Source organism: Labrus bergylta, chromosome 22 (genome assembly GCF_963930695.1).
Source record: "Labrus bergylta chromosome 22, fLabBer1.1, whole genome shotgun sequence".
Classification (NCBI taxonomy): Eukaryota; Metazoa; Chordata; class Actinopteri; order Labriformes; family Labridae; genus Labrus; species Labrus bergylta.
Window position 1 is genome coordinate 17,879,505 of NC_089216.1, and position 15,402 is coordinate 17,894,906.

General features: G+C 40.9%; 2 protein-coding genes across 2 annotated transcripts; both read left to right on the forward strand.

Moving 5' to 3' along the window:
* Nucleotides 1-5,839: 5,839 nt before the first annotated feature.
* On the forward strand, nucleotides 5,840-9,580 carry LOC109998137 (G-protein coupled receptor 4-like). The gene is made up of 4 exons (XM_020652878.3): nucleotides 5,840-5,948; nucleotides 7,729-7,920; nucleotides 8,637-8,821; nucleotides 8,919-9,580. The coding sequence occupies exons 2-4, from the start codon at nucleotides 7,744-7,746 to the stop codon at nucleotides 9,418-9,420; spliced, it is 864 nt and encodes a 287-aa protein (XP_020508534.2). The 5' UTR covers nucleotides 5,840-5,948; nucleotides 7,729-7,743; the 3' UTR covers nucleotides 9,421-9,580.
* A 2,031-nt stretch (nucleotides 9,581-11,611) lies between these two features.
* Nucleotides 11,612-15,096, forward strand: grpel1 (GrpE-like 1, mitochondrial). Its single transcript, XM_020652885.3, has 4 exons — nucleotides 11,612-11,765; nucleotides 13,100-13,247; nucleotides 13,576-13,657; nucleotides 14,089-15,096. Exons 1-4 carry the CDS (start codon nucleotides 11,698-11,700, stop codon nucleotides 14,433-14,435), a joined length of 645 nt encoding a protein of 214 aa, XP_020508541.1. The 5' UTR covers nucleotides 11,612-11,697; the 3' UTR covers nucleotides 14,436-15,096.
* The last annotated feature ends 306 nt before the right edge of the window (nucleotides 15,097-15,402 follow it).

Sequence of the window (15,402 nt, forward strand, 5' to 3'; positions counted from 1 at the left end):
TCTTGTCAAAGCAGGAGCCTCTGAAAAGCAATTAGTCCATCATGTTAAAAATACAACTCAGGCGACTCTGTAAGAAGCCTAACTTTAACATTATAAAGGGGGGGGGGGGGGGGGTGATGATATTCATATCTGTAATGCTGAGCTGTATCTCGACAGAATGTTCCTTTTCAATTACAGAGCAGCCTGACTTGAGTTGTAAAATCCTCTGACACAGCATTTAGAGTGTGACAGCACGATATAACTCTCCAGTAAAACTCAGGACAAGAAGTTCTGCTGCAATACGCTGATACCATCTTTCTTCCACACTTTAAAAGGCTTCAGCTCTGTTAACTTCCAGCATCTTTAAAGCCTCTTCACTGCAGCAATAAACACATGAGAGCAGTTTGATTCCGCCTGTGCTGGATGTAAATGTTGCGCTTCGGGGATGGAGATACATTTCCATTTGTCAGATTTCCCCGGAGAGCCAGGCCACTTTCCGGCATCCTCCCCTCCCACAACTCTCACTTAATCAAACGCACCTTCCCCCGGGGTTTCATTTCCAGCGGAGCTAAACATCTGAATGTGGCACAAGAGCCTCCGAGTTCTTCCCCCTCCCCACAACAACCCCTCTGGACCAAAGCTAGACGGCTGAAACACACCCTGCTGCAACCACACTGATTGTAACACATTTGTTTACTGTGCACGGCAATGTCTTAATTGTTGTCAAGGGAAGTTGGAGAGGGAAAGTAGATGGATGAAAGAAGAGAGGGATGGTGGATAGAGGGGGGGCGTGTTGGGGGGAATTCAGTGCAGAGGCTTGCACGCTTGTCTACGGGGACGGGGGATATTACATGCAGTCATATCAAGAAATGTAGCAGTGAATTATAACTCCATCAGCTTATTTCATGCTCAGGGTTAAGTCCAGGATCTTCAGCTAGGTCAGAGAAAGGAAGAGTTTCAGGGCAGGGTGACACCATCTGGAGTTTATAAAGTGTCCTCAGAGAACCTCAATGTGGTCTTCAGTTCACAACATCGATCCAGTCTTGTTTAACGGGCTCAAATGCATGTCATTAATGACTTAAAAATTTGTAAAAATGGTTAAAAACTATTGATCTCCAAGTCGAGATTCAAATGAAAGTCTTAACAATAAGTAAGAGTTTAAGTTCTAGATCAAGAATGGAAAGTCCAAGTTAAGACCCAAGTTAAGACTAGGCCATGTCATTAAAAGATAAAAGTCTAAATAGAATACTAATCCCAAATCAAGTCCAAAGTCAAGACTGAAAGGTCCCAAATCAAGTCCAAAGTCAAGACTAAAAAGTCCCAAATCAAGTCCAAAGTCAAGACTAAAAAGTCCCAAATCTAGCCTAAAGGGAAGACTGAAAGGTCCCAAAATTAAGTCCGAAGTCATGACTGCAAAGTCTCATATCATATCCAAAGCCAAGAATGGAAAATCCCAAATCAAGTCCAAATTCAAGACTTGAAAGTCCCAAAATGAAGTCCAAAGTCAAGAATGGAAAGTCCCAAAAACAAGTATAAGACAAGACTGGAAAGTCCCAAATCAAGTCTAAAGCCAAGACTATAAAATCCTAAAATTAAGTCCAAAGTCAAGATTGAGAAAGTCCCAAATCAAGCCTAAAGCCAAGAATGGAAAGTACCAAAATTAAGTCCAAAGTCAAGACTGGAAAGTCCCAAATCAAGTCTAAAATCAAGACTGGAATCTCTTAAATCAAGTCCAAAGTCAATACTGGAGGGTCATGTTGGCTTTCATCTTTGTGAAGTTTTTCAGAATTCAGTAATTGGTATTCTTGTAGTAGTTATTATTATTTATTTTTTTAAATGCAAGCACTCTTGTCTTAAAGACTCTGGATCTTTTAATTTTGCAAGCAACAGATAACTAAATAACTGAATTATGAAACGTCTGAAAATACCTTTTTCTGTAAATATAATCTGTGGCTGCTGCGCAAATATCTTACTACAAGAACTCCAGCCTGCATTTTCTCTGATATTTTAACCAAAATTTTTAACTCAAAGTTTAACTGACTTTTATGTGCACATATTTTACATGTAAACAAGGAAGCTGATCAGTTCAGTTTTGCATTTATGATTGATTCTTAAAAGAAGATATGCAGGACAGATAGTGGTGGTCTCTTCTCTGCTGCTGCATGCATTTCAGAGAAAATAGTGAATGAAAGTCCCTTTTTTTGTGATGTCTTTGCATCCCTAACACTTTAAGAGCCTCTCCCATGGCTGTGTTGTGTATTGCCTACTTCCCATGAGCTATGACGCTCCAAGGCCATTCTTCAAAATCAAGTGTTTGAACGCCCCCTGGTGGTGGTCTGCACAGCACTGCCCAGCCTGTCAAAGCTCTGTGGCAATCATCTGACCCGGGTGAGCTATTTTCCTGCTCTGAATCCGATCCATGTAAACAAACATCCTCTTGGTGATACTGTGAAGGTCTTGTTAGTCGTGCTGGATGAGAACAGAGAGGGCACGGAGAAGATCCCTGGACATGAATTATTGAACAACCTTGACTATGTTGTCTTCCACTTTGCACTGAATTTTAAAAAATATCCACGGCTCTCAACCTTTCTTCCCTTACAAGCCACTTTGATGTGGGATTTTTTTTATACGCTCATGCACCTGTGTTATCTCTCTCCATCAGTCATCAGTGTGTGTGTCCTTCACTCACTTACGTCTGCCCTCCTCCTCCTCCTCATCTCTTCTGCCTTTATATGACACGAGTTGTTCCACAGTCTCTGGTAAACAGACAGCTCTATCTGCCGCCGCATCCCCAAGGCTGAGAGCTCACAATGACTATTCATAAGGACTAAATCCTCAACCCAGATAAGCCCCAAACAAACATGCTCATCATGAGTCCACAGTCAAACTTTGGAGGGGAAAAAGACACCGGAAAGAGGATGAAATGAGGATGATGAAACAAATTCCTCTTTTTAAGTGAGACATCAAAGGTGATAGTGGAGATTTGTATGCTGTTAAAACTTAATATTTTAATTAAAGGGAGCAACTAAAGGCAACATGAACACACAAAAATCATTAAAACCACCTCATCAGTACAACATGTCCATAAAGATAATGTTAACAAGGACAGGAGCAAACTATTAACTCATCTTCTGATCTTTTAAAGACAGAATTTAAGATCTTCATTTTCTGGAAAACTGAGATGGCCCTCATCAGCTGATGAAGACGAGATATGGATGACAGATTCAGGGATTGAGGCGGAACGCCCGGTATACACTTTGGTTGTTTTATGCACCTATTCAGGCCTCTTACACATAAATATTGGCATCAGCGTACATGTGTCAATATGAAAACCATGTGATTAAACAGATGATGCAGAAATCTGTCGCTCTAAAACTGGTCAGACTCTCACAAATTAGAAAGGCCTGTAATATCAGGAGGGTTCTAGACCTTGAAGGCGCTGACACACCAAGCAGACGGCAAAGAACAAGGGGCGACGAAAGCCAACTGTGGCGTCGCCTCACGTCACCTTTGTCTTGGCCAAAACACTTGAACACACCGCAAAGACTACAGCTGACGGCCAACCACCATGTATGCGTGAGAGGAAATAACTCTCCATTCCAGCAGGCGGCAGTAGTTAATATCGGCCGATATTAGCATATCCAGTGACTATCGGTATTGTCTATTTTTATCTCAGATTTGCGAGATTTATTCACCAGTCAAAAGGCATTTCATTAGGGCGCTGGTGGTGCAGTGGTTAGTGCATGTGCCCCATGTATGGAGGCTGTAGTACTTCAAGCGGGCAGCCCGGGTTCAAATCCGTCATTCCCCACTCTCTCTCTCTCAGATTTCCGGCTCTATCCACTGTCCTATCTCTACAATAAAGGCACAAAAGCCCACAAATAAATCTTTAAAAAGCATTTAATTAGAGTTTCATTGTGTGACAGTAGTCTACTGATCGATGATAGGTCTAAGAAAGATATCAGCATCAGATTTTTTTCTCTCCCCAATATCGATATGGGACCCAAAAATACCATATCGGTCGGACCCTACTCCCCATATCTTCCAAAATGATCCTCATGCTTTGCTTAAGGAGACTTGAAACTAACAACTGAGTCCATACACTCATCAGAGAGATGTTAACAAAGGTAATGAGTTAAGGGCTGACAGGAAGTCTATACAATAAGATAGCTATAAGGAACAAATGTAGTCGCCTCCTGCTGGCCATTGGAAAGAATACAGGTACACTAATGCTTTTTGACAGGCCACATCCACTTCCTGTATCCAGGCTATGACACAGGGCCACAGACATTACACAGCTGTCTTTAAAGTGAGGTTATAACGACACAAGCTGAATATGCTTTGACATCATTAGAACATTTGTTCCACAGAGATAACGACATATAGACAAGAGGGCAGTTTTTAATCAAAGGGTGCTCGTCTGAGACAAGGAGCTGCTTTGGTAACTACCTTCCTGCTGAGTCACTCTCCCGTTCAGCCTGAATCCGACGTCTTTAAAGAGGTTCATTAATGACAGATATCAAAGTGTGACTCATCGCGGCCTCATCAAAGCGGGAAACATGACAGATCCATGCTTCACCTCACCAAACAAACCTCCTCCTAATGAACCTGTCTGCTCCGCTTACCAAGAAATGAAGCTCATTTACCTCCTCAGGGTTTGTCCTCCGATGAGTACGAGACTGAGACGTGACACTTTCTGTCAACACTCGTGGTAAACGGCTCTCCCTCTTAGCAAACCACATACATAATGAATCTTTGTGATATTAGTAGAGAAAGACAGAGGGCGCTGTTCAAACACAGTGGCACTTTGTAAAAGTTTTGATAATTCGTCCTTCTGGTGCTCTGCAGTGCGGGGATCCAACTTAGACGCTTTTGAAGAAGTCTGAGGCGCTCACAGGGTTAAGCATGAATTCATCAGGGCTAAAGATTCATAAAAACAAGCTTCAGCGATATAGGCCTTCATCAGGGCAGGTACAAAATGGCTGCCAAGCTAGGGGAGCTAGGGGAGCTAGGGGAGGGGGGGTCTCCTGAGATAAGACGTGATGTAAAAAACCAACGCAGAAGTAGCGGATGAGGCAACAGAGTCCTCTATATGACGTTGTAATGAGAATATTTGTCTTTATATGAATGCTGTGTGTAGTCCAATAGAATGACAACATCCACAAAAGAGTGGAGAACAACATACTGGAGAACAGAAAACACAATGCAGCTGTTTAATTACGTGTACGGACATCATAGTGTTCACGTGCAGACACTTTGTGCACCGTGCAGAAATCGCAGTATATAAACATCCCTCCCCCTCCTATTGGCTCGAGGTGAATTCTCCGGAGAATATCCTGCTGCGTTCTCACATCAGCTTCACTCCGACTTGCTGCAGATAAAATACTAAAGGGGTCAGGCAGGATAAACTCTGGGTGAAGTCTGACTGAAAACTTCAACTGTTTTCATTCACACATACATCTACTGAGTTTTTCAGGAGATTTCCGTATGTGTGAGAAGGGTATAAGTGCACAATTAAAATGTGGGATGCTGCCCCCTTCCATCCATTGAGGAGGATGGAAAGTGTTCTGTATGATCTGGGCGTGACGGATTCTTTTTTTCTTTCAATGTATCACTCTTAGCTGTCAGCTTGTCTGCATTATGTCAGAAAATTGCTCCACATTTGTTTTCTATGTCTGACAAAAATGGACTTCAGCACCTTTTTACACACTATGGGCCTGGTTGACAAAAAGGGTTGCGCTGCTTTTGCAGGGCGCTAAACCTGTGCAAATGAGTTCCTTCTTGTGTTGCAGGTTCTTCCTCCCCCACTAGACACGTCATCATGTATGACTTTATTTTCTCACTTCCTTAGAAGTGGTGTGTTCAGTATCAGTAACGATGTGTCAAATGGTTTACTAATATCACTGCAATCACTTTAGACAGTTCTGCTGCAGCGCAACATCAGACATTGGTGCTGGGACTTCATTCAGGTGAGATGTGATGATGTACTTTTAGCTCTTGAGCCTGGGTTTGCCCAACATTTCTCCCTGTTGTTTTTTCTTGCCACTGTAACTTTTGCTAAACGTTGCTAAAGTGCTCATGGTGGATTAAGCTGGGTCTTTGTAACATAACAAAGAGTAAGGTCTTTTACCTGCTTCTTGTAAAGTGCCAGATAACACTTGTTATGAATTGGTGCTTACGAATAAAGATTGATTGATTATTTCTTGAAATGACAAGCATGTTATTACGTAAAAAAAAAAAAGACAAAAAATGTTTTTGAAATAAATATAAATAAATATCTTGAAGCAAATCAACTCTGAGCTTTTTAACAAATTCAAATTATTATTATTATTTTCTCTTAATATACTCACAATGTTTCCTTGTTCTGTGCTCCAAACTGACGAAACCCGCTGAGACGTACAGTATTTCTAGAAATGTTGTAATTTGAGCAGCAGTTCATTTCCTGGAATTGAGAAATAAAAAAATAGAGAAAAAAATAAAAATAAATTAAGAAATAAAGTCAAGCATACAATCTAGTCAGACATTGTGAAATCATGAACATTATGAAATGATCATCTGTGTCATAATTTGTAAGACAGACTTTAAAAGTATATAGCCTAAGACAGGGGTGTCCAAAGTGCGGCCCGAGGGCCATTTGCGGTCCTTGAGGGGATTTTTTGCAACCCATGACTTCATGACTTCAACCTCATTTCGTTACTCTATACTACCTCATTTCGTTACTCTACACTACCTCATTTCGTTACTCTACACTACCTCATTTCGTTACTCTACACTACCTCATTTCGTTACTCTATACTACCTCATTTCGTTACTCTACACTACCTCATTTCGTTACTCTATACTACCTCATTTCGTTACTCTACACTACCTCATTTCGTTACTCTACACTACCTCATTTCGTTACTCTACACTACCTCATTTCGTTACTCTACACTACCTCATTTCGTTACTCTACACTACCTCATTTCGTTACTCTACACTACCTCATTTCGTTACTCTATACTACCTCATTTCGTTACTCTACACTTGTATATGTGTAATGACAATAAAGTTGAATCTCAATCTCAAATGAAGAATCAGAAGATTTTGGCCCGAGGCCTTGATTAAGATTGGCACATTATCTTATTTTTCTTTTTCTAAGGGCTGAACAATATTCTGCACACACTGTAACAATAACAAATGTTCAGTAACATGTATGTTGTTTTTTTTAAATCTAGAGCTTTTACTATTTTCCACATTTTTTTGTAAACTATGAAAAAAAACGTATGCAAAGTTTTTGCAAACAAGCAGACTGTTGTTTAACCATTTAATGACCCGAGCTAAATGAACCACGTTACAGGTTTGATTCTGAGAAAAAAACAAATAAAGTAGAACGAAGAAATCAAAATATTTGATTTCCTTTTATTAAAGGATTTCTTTAGCGAGCCTTTTGATTCTGATCTACAAAGCCTTACTATTTTTTCAACTATATTTTATAAACAAAACCTGTGGCCCGCGAGTGATTCTAACACGACAATTTTGGCCCGCAAGAAAAAAAGTTTGGACACCACTGATCTAAGATGTTTGAAATCACATGCCCACTTGTGCAGCAGCTTCTTCACATGCTGATCGTTACATCAGCAGGTAAAGGGCCTTAATGAGTGTGATTGGATTCGCCTGTGGAGGTTAGCACATGCAGAGAAACTCATCATGCATGTCAGAGATGGATTGAAATGTCTGCACAAATATTTTTTGTCTCTTGAACTCCAGGTTTCAATCAGAAGAATGGCAGATTACAACATGAACATCACCTTCCCGGATTACTACTATGACTTTGACTCATATGACTTATATGTCAAGTATGACCAAAAAGTCAAATTCATAATGCATGTGGTAACATGCATCATCATCTGTATCGGCCTTCCTCTGACGCTCATGGTCATCTATGCTCTTTCCTTTCTGGTATGTGCGTTACATGACTTTATGACTGGAACGCAGTCTGAAAGCTCTGCTAATTGCTCCCACTTGCTTCCCCCACCAATCAGCAGTATCTTCAGCAAATCCCATAGAGATCTGCCACCCCTCTGTTTGGATCAGGCTTTGGGGCAAGGTTTCAGTTGACTTGGAGGTTGTGGTGTAAAGACATTTAATTTAGAAATGATTTAATAGATAATTAGTGTTACACAGTGTTGCTTTAACTAAAGAAATGGAGATTAGCTTTTGCAGTTCCTCTTACAGGCAGGGTTGGTAATTTTATAAAACTAGCATGATTTTGACCTCGTCAACAGGTCAAATGATCCAATTGGGTTTTATGACTGACAACCACCAAAACTAATGTGATTATTATAAACTCCAGCTGGTCTTTGTATTTAATGCTACTGCAAGAATAAAGCTGATTTGTGTGCTTACATGCTTAAATGAGCTGGCCAACCTGCATCACAATCGTTTTTCTAGCACATGAAGATCCCATCCCAGATGCATGTCTGCAGATACACCAGCGTGTCATTTGTGTTACGTCTTTGATAGCACAATGAGAGATGGATGAAAAACGCATACGTGGCTTTTACTGCAGTAGTTGGGAAGAAAAAAAGTGTTATGTTTGGGAAAAGGATGAGTTCAGAACATATTTACTACTGATTGTCTTCTCATCATCATCTCGTCATATGTTTTTTCTGCAGGTACGAAAGGATCATGTGGCACCAATCTACGTCATCAACCTTCTTATTTCCGACCTCATTCAGCTCTGCTGCATGATCATTTGGGAAAAAAAAGGATATAGGGATGAAAGCAGTATCGAATTTTACATTTACTATAGTGGCCTAGTGACCAGTGTTTACTTCATGGTGTGTGTCTCCCTGGAAAGGTAACTATATGTCCTGTAGCTACGTCTGTTTCTGACTTTCATATTTCTCAATTATTCTGCACCTCCTCAAAGACAACGGGTCCATCTTTTATTGCAGATATCTGGTCATCGCCCACCCACTGTGGTACCGCTTCAAACGCACCATCAAGATCTCTGTGGTGGTCAGTGTCGTGGTCTGGCTCATACCTCCTGTCTTTTTCCTCACTGTGTTTCCCTGGGTTCCTTTTGTTGTGACAAATAGAATCTTCGCCATTGCTCTCATCATTCCCTTCCCACTGTTCATATTCTTCCTGGTTGGGACCCTCAGAGCCCTCTCTGCTTCCGTCTCCGTCCCCTCTGAAGAAAAACAACGAATTGTTGGAACTTTGGTCCTGGTGCTGCTCATTTACACGCTGCTGTTCCTGCCCAGCATGATTGAGTTCCTGGAATTGCACAACAGATATACCAAAACTCTGTTTCACCTAGCTGTCATGTTTCTTAAACTGAGTCCTCTGGCTGACTTAATTCTGTATGTTTTCATTAGAAAACAACCCATTGGCAAGCTTTTAACCACTGTGAACTGTTGCAGAAACACTGACACCAATATACAGATGGTATGAATGTGGAAAACATTGTGACAGTAAGCTCCTCGGAGGAAGAGAGAATGAGGAGAAAACTGAAACAAAATGTACCGTTGCTCAGTTTAGAACAAATGTGTTTCTGACAAGACTTTATTTTTTTCGCAATGTTGTTTTTCTTGACAGATAAATAAATATATATATAAATATATATATATATATATATATATATATATATATATATATATATATATATATCACAGTCTCGCTCACAGTCTCGCTCATTACATTTTAATACTATGCCATTCAATTGAAAAACAAAATCTGTTCCAAGACAAAAACAGAAAGTTGTTGACTTCATAACAAACCTAACATTTTGTGAAGCTCAGTGTTTTATAAACTTTGACCTCGCCTACTTAAGATCCAACAAGAACGCTAACCGCGTTAGACTCTCAAGCAGTTGTGTCATTTTTTTTTTGTCATACTCTTATCTTAGGGTCAATTTTAATATTTGTTCTGTATTTCTATCAAATGTGTTTTCCACTCTAAATTTATTTAGTTTTTGCAACAAACAACTTTAATCTGCTTCAATTATCTGCACAGACACAAACACCAGGAGTACGCCTCTCGTTTTGAAAAGTTCCACTCGATATTACGTTATTTATAGGACTTCAGCACAGCATCAGCAGCAAGCAGATGTACATTAACACTTTCAAAACGAAGCTTCAGTGTTTTTGCATTTAGGAAGAGAGGTGTACGGAAAGTGGACCTTGTTGCTCCCTCTCTCACTCTCTCTTTCTCTGAAGCTGATGTGATACTGCTCTCTTGGTTTTGCTGTGTTGCACGCAGAACCTTATAATATCGAGGCTCTGGTTGCACGGAGCGCACACCAGCACTTTGAATAAATGAATAATGACATATAAAAAGGTCGGAAATATACTTGGGCGGTCCGCCCCGGTATAGTCTATGTGTGGGGAAACACTGCTAAACATTTAAATAAGAACATTTGCATGGACACCATGTTGTTGTTATATTTAAGTAAATATAGGACCATAGGTGGGAATGTGGTTATGATGTAATCTGGTTTTATTAGCTCTTAATTCTATTTTGTAATAATTAATTGTGTATTTTGTACAGTTTGTGTTTATACCTGCAGATGGCATCTAGCTGATCGGCTAAATCTGGTGTGATGCATCTCCTCTCATTAACTGAGATGAATGTAAATTTTTAGGCCTCCATGGTCCCTGACAAACTAAATTAAATTGGACTAAAACAGGGCATATTTACAGCTACAACAGATGCTGAATTTATATTGAGAATGTGTCAGTATGTCAGCATTTCACATGCTAGGACATCTGCAACATCCAGCACTGACATTTTTCGGGGCTCTTAGCTGTGGTGGGCTTGCTTGGTGGCAAGCAAGCCCACCACAGCAGTACAGTGCACAAAGCCGTTGATTTTCATAAAAAAGCAGATCAAGTACTGATGTCCACCATGAAGGACATCAAAAAAAGTACACTAAAATGTGTGTTTATCCTTAAGATGACTTTGAAAAACAAGTTCAAACTTCAAAGTTCATTCTTCTATCTAAAACATTTCACTTATTTGCTTTAGAAGCAACATCAATGTGTATTTTTTTCAACGTCTACTAAACTATTTTGCTGTCAACCCCCAACAGATGTCAACATGACCCCCACATGTTCAGAAATATGCTTTGGAGACTCATGTCCACAGAGGACAAACATACATTTCTGGGTCTCAGGAGGATATACTTAATGAAGAATGTGCAGCATTAAGATAAAAGTGAAGCGATGTTCAGTCGGTACAGGCCACAGGCAGGACTCCAAATGCTGCCATGTTGCTCTTTGTCTGCTGGACTTGACATCAGACATGACTCTAAAAGGTTTTGTGTGACATGTTTTATCATTATTTCAAATGTGTTGTCCGAATTGCTTTCAAGCTCAGTTACAAGAGAGGGATTTAATACTAAAACAGTTCTGCTTTAGAGGAGTATTATGTCACATTAAACCACCAGTTTGACATGAACGCAGTAAACGTACACCTTTAAAATGATTGAGTTGGGTAACCAAAAACTGTCCTTGGTCACATGCGAGAATTTCACCTTTAAACTTCCCCTCAACCAAACTATAACATGCCGTCACACTCTTCCTTTAAATACGATTGGTCCAACGGGAGGGGCGTTCTTCTTACTCGCGTCTGATTGGCTCAGAGCTCGCAGTGACGACATCACGCTTGAGCGCTCCGTCCGGCGTGTGTTACAAGGAGGGTTTTTTACCTGCTGCACGGTTACAGAGAGAAATGGCGAGCTGGTGTGTACGAGCGGTGAGACAGAGCTACTCTGTCGTTGCTTCACCTGCGCTGATCAGGTAAGAAATTAAGAAACTGTAACATCGACGTAGTTAACGGAGAGGACTTAAGAGTTTCACAGTCACCACTAAAACCGTCACAGTAACGTTAGCAGCAAGCTAGCACCGTTAGCTTGACCTTTATGTGAAAAATACAAGCATTACCTGAATATTGAGGTGTGTTTAGATGTTAACCAGGTGTAAAAGTAAGGTGTGTGTGTGTGTGTGTGTGTGTGTGTGTGTGTGTGTGTGTGTGTGTGTGTGTGTGTGTGTGTGTGTGTGTGTGTGTGTGTGTGTGTGTGTGTGTGTGTGTGTGTGTGTGTGTGTGTGTGTGTGTGTGTGTTTATTGTCCTCTGTTGTAACCTGACAGAAGAGACGCCACACCAAACCCCATTCATAAATCTGCCAATTTAACAATTCTACTACAACACTACACAACTCTTCTGCTTTAAGCTCCATATCACATTTAATGAATGAAGTGTGGAGTCTTGTATCTGCTTTACTCTACTGGCGAGAGAGGGATGATGACATAATGAGGCATGCATTGAAATAAGTCATTACATCGACCACTTGACTTGATTCTTTTTGATTTAGACAAATAAAGACATGTAAGTCAGTTGCGTAACATGTAAGCGCCAATGGCAGTTGTTCAATTGGCTTCAGTGGTATTAAAGCTTTCTGATGCCTCTGACGCTTCAGCCGAGGTTGTCAGCTTTTTGATACTCTTCAATACTACTGAACAACTTATCAAACAAATAAACATCAGCTTCCATCAAAACAAACGACTACTGAATGCCTGGGAGCCGATTCCACACAACACGTCAATTCATTTAGCCGTGTCTGTAAAAAGAAATATAAATGTTGTTTTATTGTGCATGATATTTAATACCTCTGTTACTTAAACTGCAGTGTTGAAGCCGAGCGGTACAATAAAACGTTTATTTGAAAGATTCAGTCGTTGTCCAGCAGAATTATTTTGGACAGAATTTGAACTTCATTATGTTTGAATGGTATGACTGCAGTTATTTCTCGATAAGTCGATAAGCGTCCAGATTACAGTAATAAGAGGTGTTTGGTTTGGTCTTACGCACAGTCTTAAAAATTACTCTAGTTACTGAAAAACAAGATGAGGAAAATGGACAGTATTCACTGGAGAAAAAGACAGTTTAATATTTGTTTGACTTTAATTCTAAGCTTGAAAATGTTTTTTTAAAGAGATGCTAATACATTTAGCTACCTGATGTAGGTGACTTATTGTTGAAAGAGAAAAATGCCTCTGCTGAGTGTAATATCAGGATCAGGCTCCGAAAGTTTCAGCAACATAACTGAGTGATTATATTCTCCATCCAATCCAGAGCATCTCCGAGGTTGTTATGCACGGCCACGCAGCAGAAGAACGGTCAGGGACCAGAGGAGGAGGCCGAGAAGCCGGAGCTGAACTCAGCGGAGAAAGTCCTGATGGAGGAGAAGACCCAGCTGGGGGAGCAGCTCAAGGATATGACGGTAAGTCAGAGAGGACTGCAGACAAGCTCACTGCCACATTATGGCCATGAAACATTTTTCAAAATGATAACTACTGGTTTGTAACCGTTTATAATAATGACAAACAAAAGGCGATGGCTAGATGAATTTAAAGTGCATATCTTAATCAATATCATCTTAACAAAGGCTGCCTAACAGCTGCTTTAGAAGCAACATCAATGTGTATTTTTTTCAACGTCTACTAAACTATTTTGCTGTCAACCCCCAACAGATGTTACAAATAAATTGTTACTAATCTCAGTTTGTGGCCTTGATGTTGTGTTTTTAATCTAGTTTGTCTCTCTCTCAGGAAAAGTACAAGCGGGCCTTAGCAGACACAGAGAACCTCAGGACGAGGAGTCAGAAGATGATGGAAGACGCTAAATTATACGGTAAAAACCTCTCTCACTTTGAGCTCATCCACTCTTTCACATTTACACTTTTTTAAGACGCCCAACATGGACTTCACAGAGGATATATCCTGCAGGAAAGGACGCTTGGCTCTGGGTCAAATATTCAGCAGTTGCACGTTTCTGCCACTAGATGGCACCAACGGGAAACTTTAGCCTTTGACCGAACCGTTTCCTCAAAATGATTCAGTTGCTTAATTTAAAATCCTTTTCCTGATCTGGATTTGGGCTTGTTGTGTCGGTAAAACTAAGAGTAAACACAACGTACCTCGAGAGGAGACGTGTCTGTCTTCCTTTTTGGTCCTGTTGCACACAGTCATCCTACCTATGAAGAACTTGTTCAAAGCAACACTAGAGAAAGATTGTTAGAAATCTCTGATGTAATATTCAAATTCCTTTGTTTACATCACCAGGGATACAAGGCTTCTGTAAAGACCTGCTGGAGGTGGCGGACATCCTGGAGAAAGCCATGGAGAGCGTCCCCAAAGAGGAGGTGACGGGCCAGAACCCTCACCTGAAGAACCTGTACGACGGCCTGGTGATGACCGAAGTCCAGATCCAGAAGGTGTTCACCAAACACGGCCTGGTCAAACTCAACCCCGACGGCCAGAAGTTCGACCCCTACGAGCACGAGGCGCTCTTCCACGCGCCCGTCGAGGGCAAGGAGCCAGGCAGCGTCGCCGTGGTGACCAAAGTGGGCTACAAACTTCACGGTCGCACCCTCAGGCCGGCGTTGGTGGGCGTGGCCAAAGCCCCCTAGAAATGATCATGTAACTTTGACAAAGTGAGATTTGTTTGGTTGCCTTGGCGATGGAGGAGCTCAGGTGCAGCAGACTGGTCAAGGCACCCTGTCCCACCTTTCCCCCCCCCACCACATTTCCTTCCTTTCATTGGCCCACCCTGAGGTGCCTCAGAGACACAGGACCCCAACTGAGCTGCACTTTGTATCTGGACTATCTCCACCAGTTTTTAAGATGCATAATAACATTTCAGCTGAGTCACTTCAGAGACAGAAGTATATATAGAGTTTATAATAAAATACTCGCCATATTCAGGTGCAGACACACACATCGACCTAGAAGAGAAGCAGGTGAAAAATGAAGTATAAAAAATCCATCCACAAATCAAAAAAACGGCTGATTCTGACCTGCTGGTGTCATTCCAGACTTTAGATTCACACCTTCATAATCTTAAATGTGACTTTTCATGTTTGTGAGTTTAAAAATGTATCATATGAATAAAGGCAGAAACTGTACTTTGAAGATCAGAAAAAAGGTCTGAGGTGTTACTTGGTACTGAGGTGGGCTTTCGTTTCACCACAGTGCAGCTCTGGACGATGCTGTAAAAAGTCATTAGCATGTGTACAGACGGTAGTTCGAACCATCACAGCATCAGAATAAAGTGACCAACTATAAAAAGTCTCTGTTTTATATTCATCTCTCACACACACACCTTGAAAAGTTTCCCCACTTACCCACAGCTGAGGAGCTAAAGATGTAAAGCAGACACAATCAGCAGTTGTTCAGAGGTCGTTTCTCATTAACAATCTAAAACAGAAACAGCTAACAAACTTTTTTTTAGGGCTTTCACACTTGCAGGAAACTCCTTAAAAACACTCCTGATATTTGCAGGAGCTTTATGTGTAAACGCAAACAGCCGCTCACACTTCACCCGGAGTTTCTCCTGCCAGACTCGTCGTTTTTCCCCCGCCGCAGGATATTCTACGG

What these genes read in the sequence shown, in the direction of transcription:
- LOC109998137 (XM_020652878.3), top strand. Translation starts at nt 7,744, where the DNA reads ATGGCAGATTACAACATGAACATCACCTTCCCGGATTACTACTATGAC. An exon ending in TCTATGCTCTTTCCTTTCTG is followed by an intron (nt 7,921 to 8,636) that starts GTATGTGCGTTA and finishes TTTTTTCTGCAG; the next exon opens with GTACGAAAGGATCATGTGGC. An exon ending in GTGTGTGTCTCCCTGGAAAG is followed by an intron (nt 8,822 to 8,918) that starts GTAACTATATGT and finishes CTTTTATTGCAG; the next exon opens with ATATCTGGTCATCGCCCACC.
- grpel1 (XM_020652885.3), top strand. Translation starts at nt 11,698, where the DNA reads ATGGCGAGCTGGTGTGTACGAGCGGTGAGACAGAGCTACTCTGTCGTT. An exon ending in AGCAGCTCAAGGATATGACG is followed by an intron (nt 13,248 to 13,575) that starts GTAAGTCAGAGA and finishes TCTCTCTCTCAG; the next exon opens with GAAAAGTACAAGCGGGCCTT. An exon ending in GGAAGACGCTAAATTATACG is followed by an intron (nt 13,658 to 14,088) that starts GTAAAAACCTCT and finishes TTACATCACCAG; the next exon opens with GGATACAAGGCTTCTGTAAA.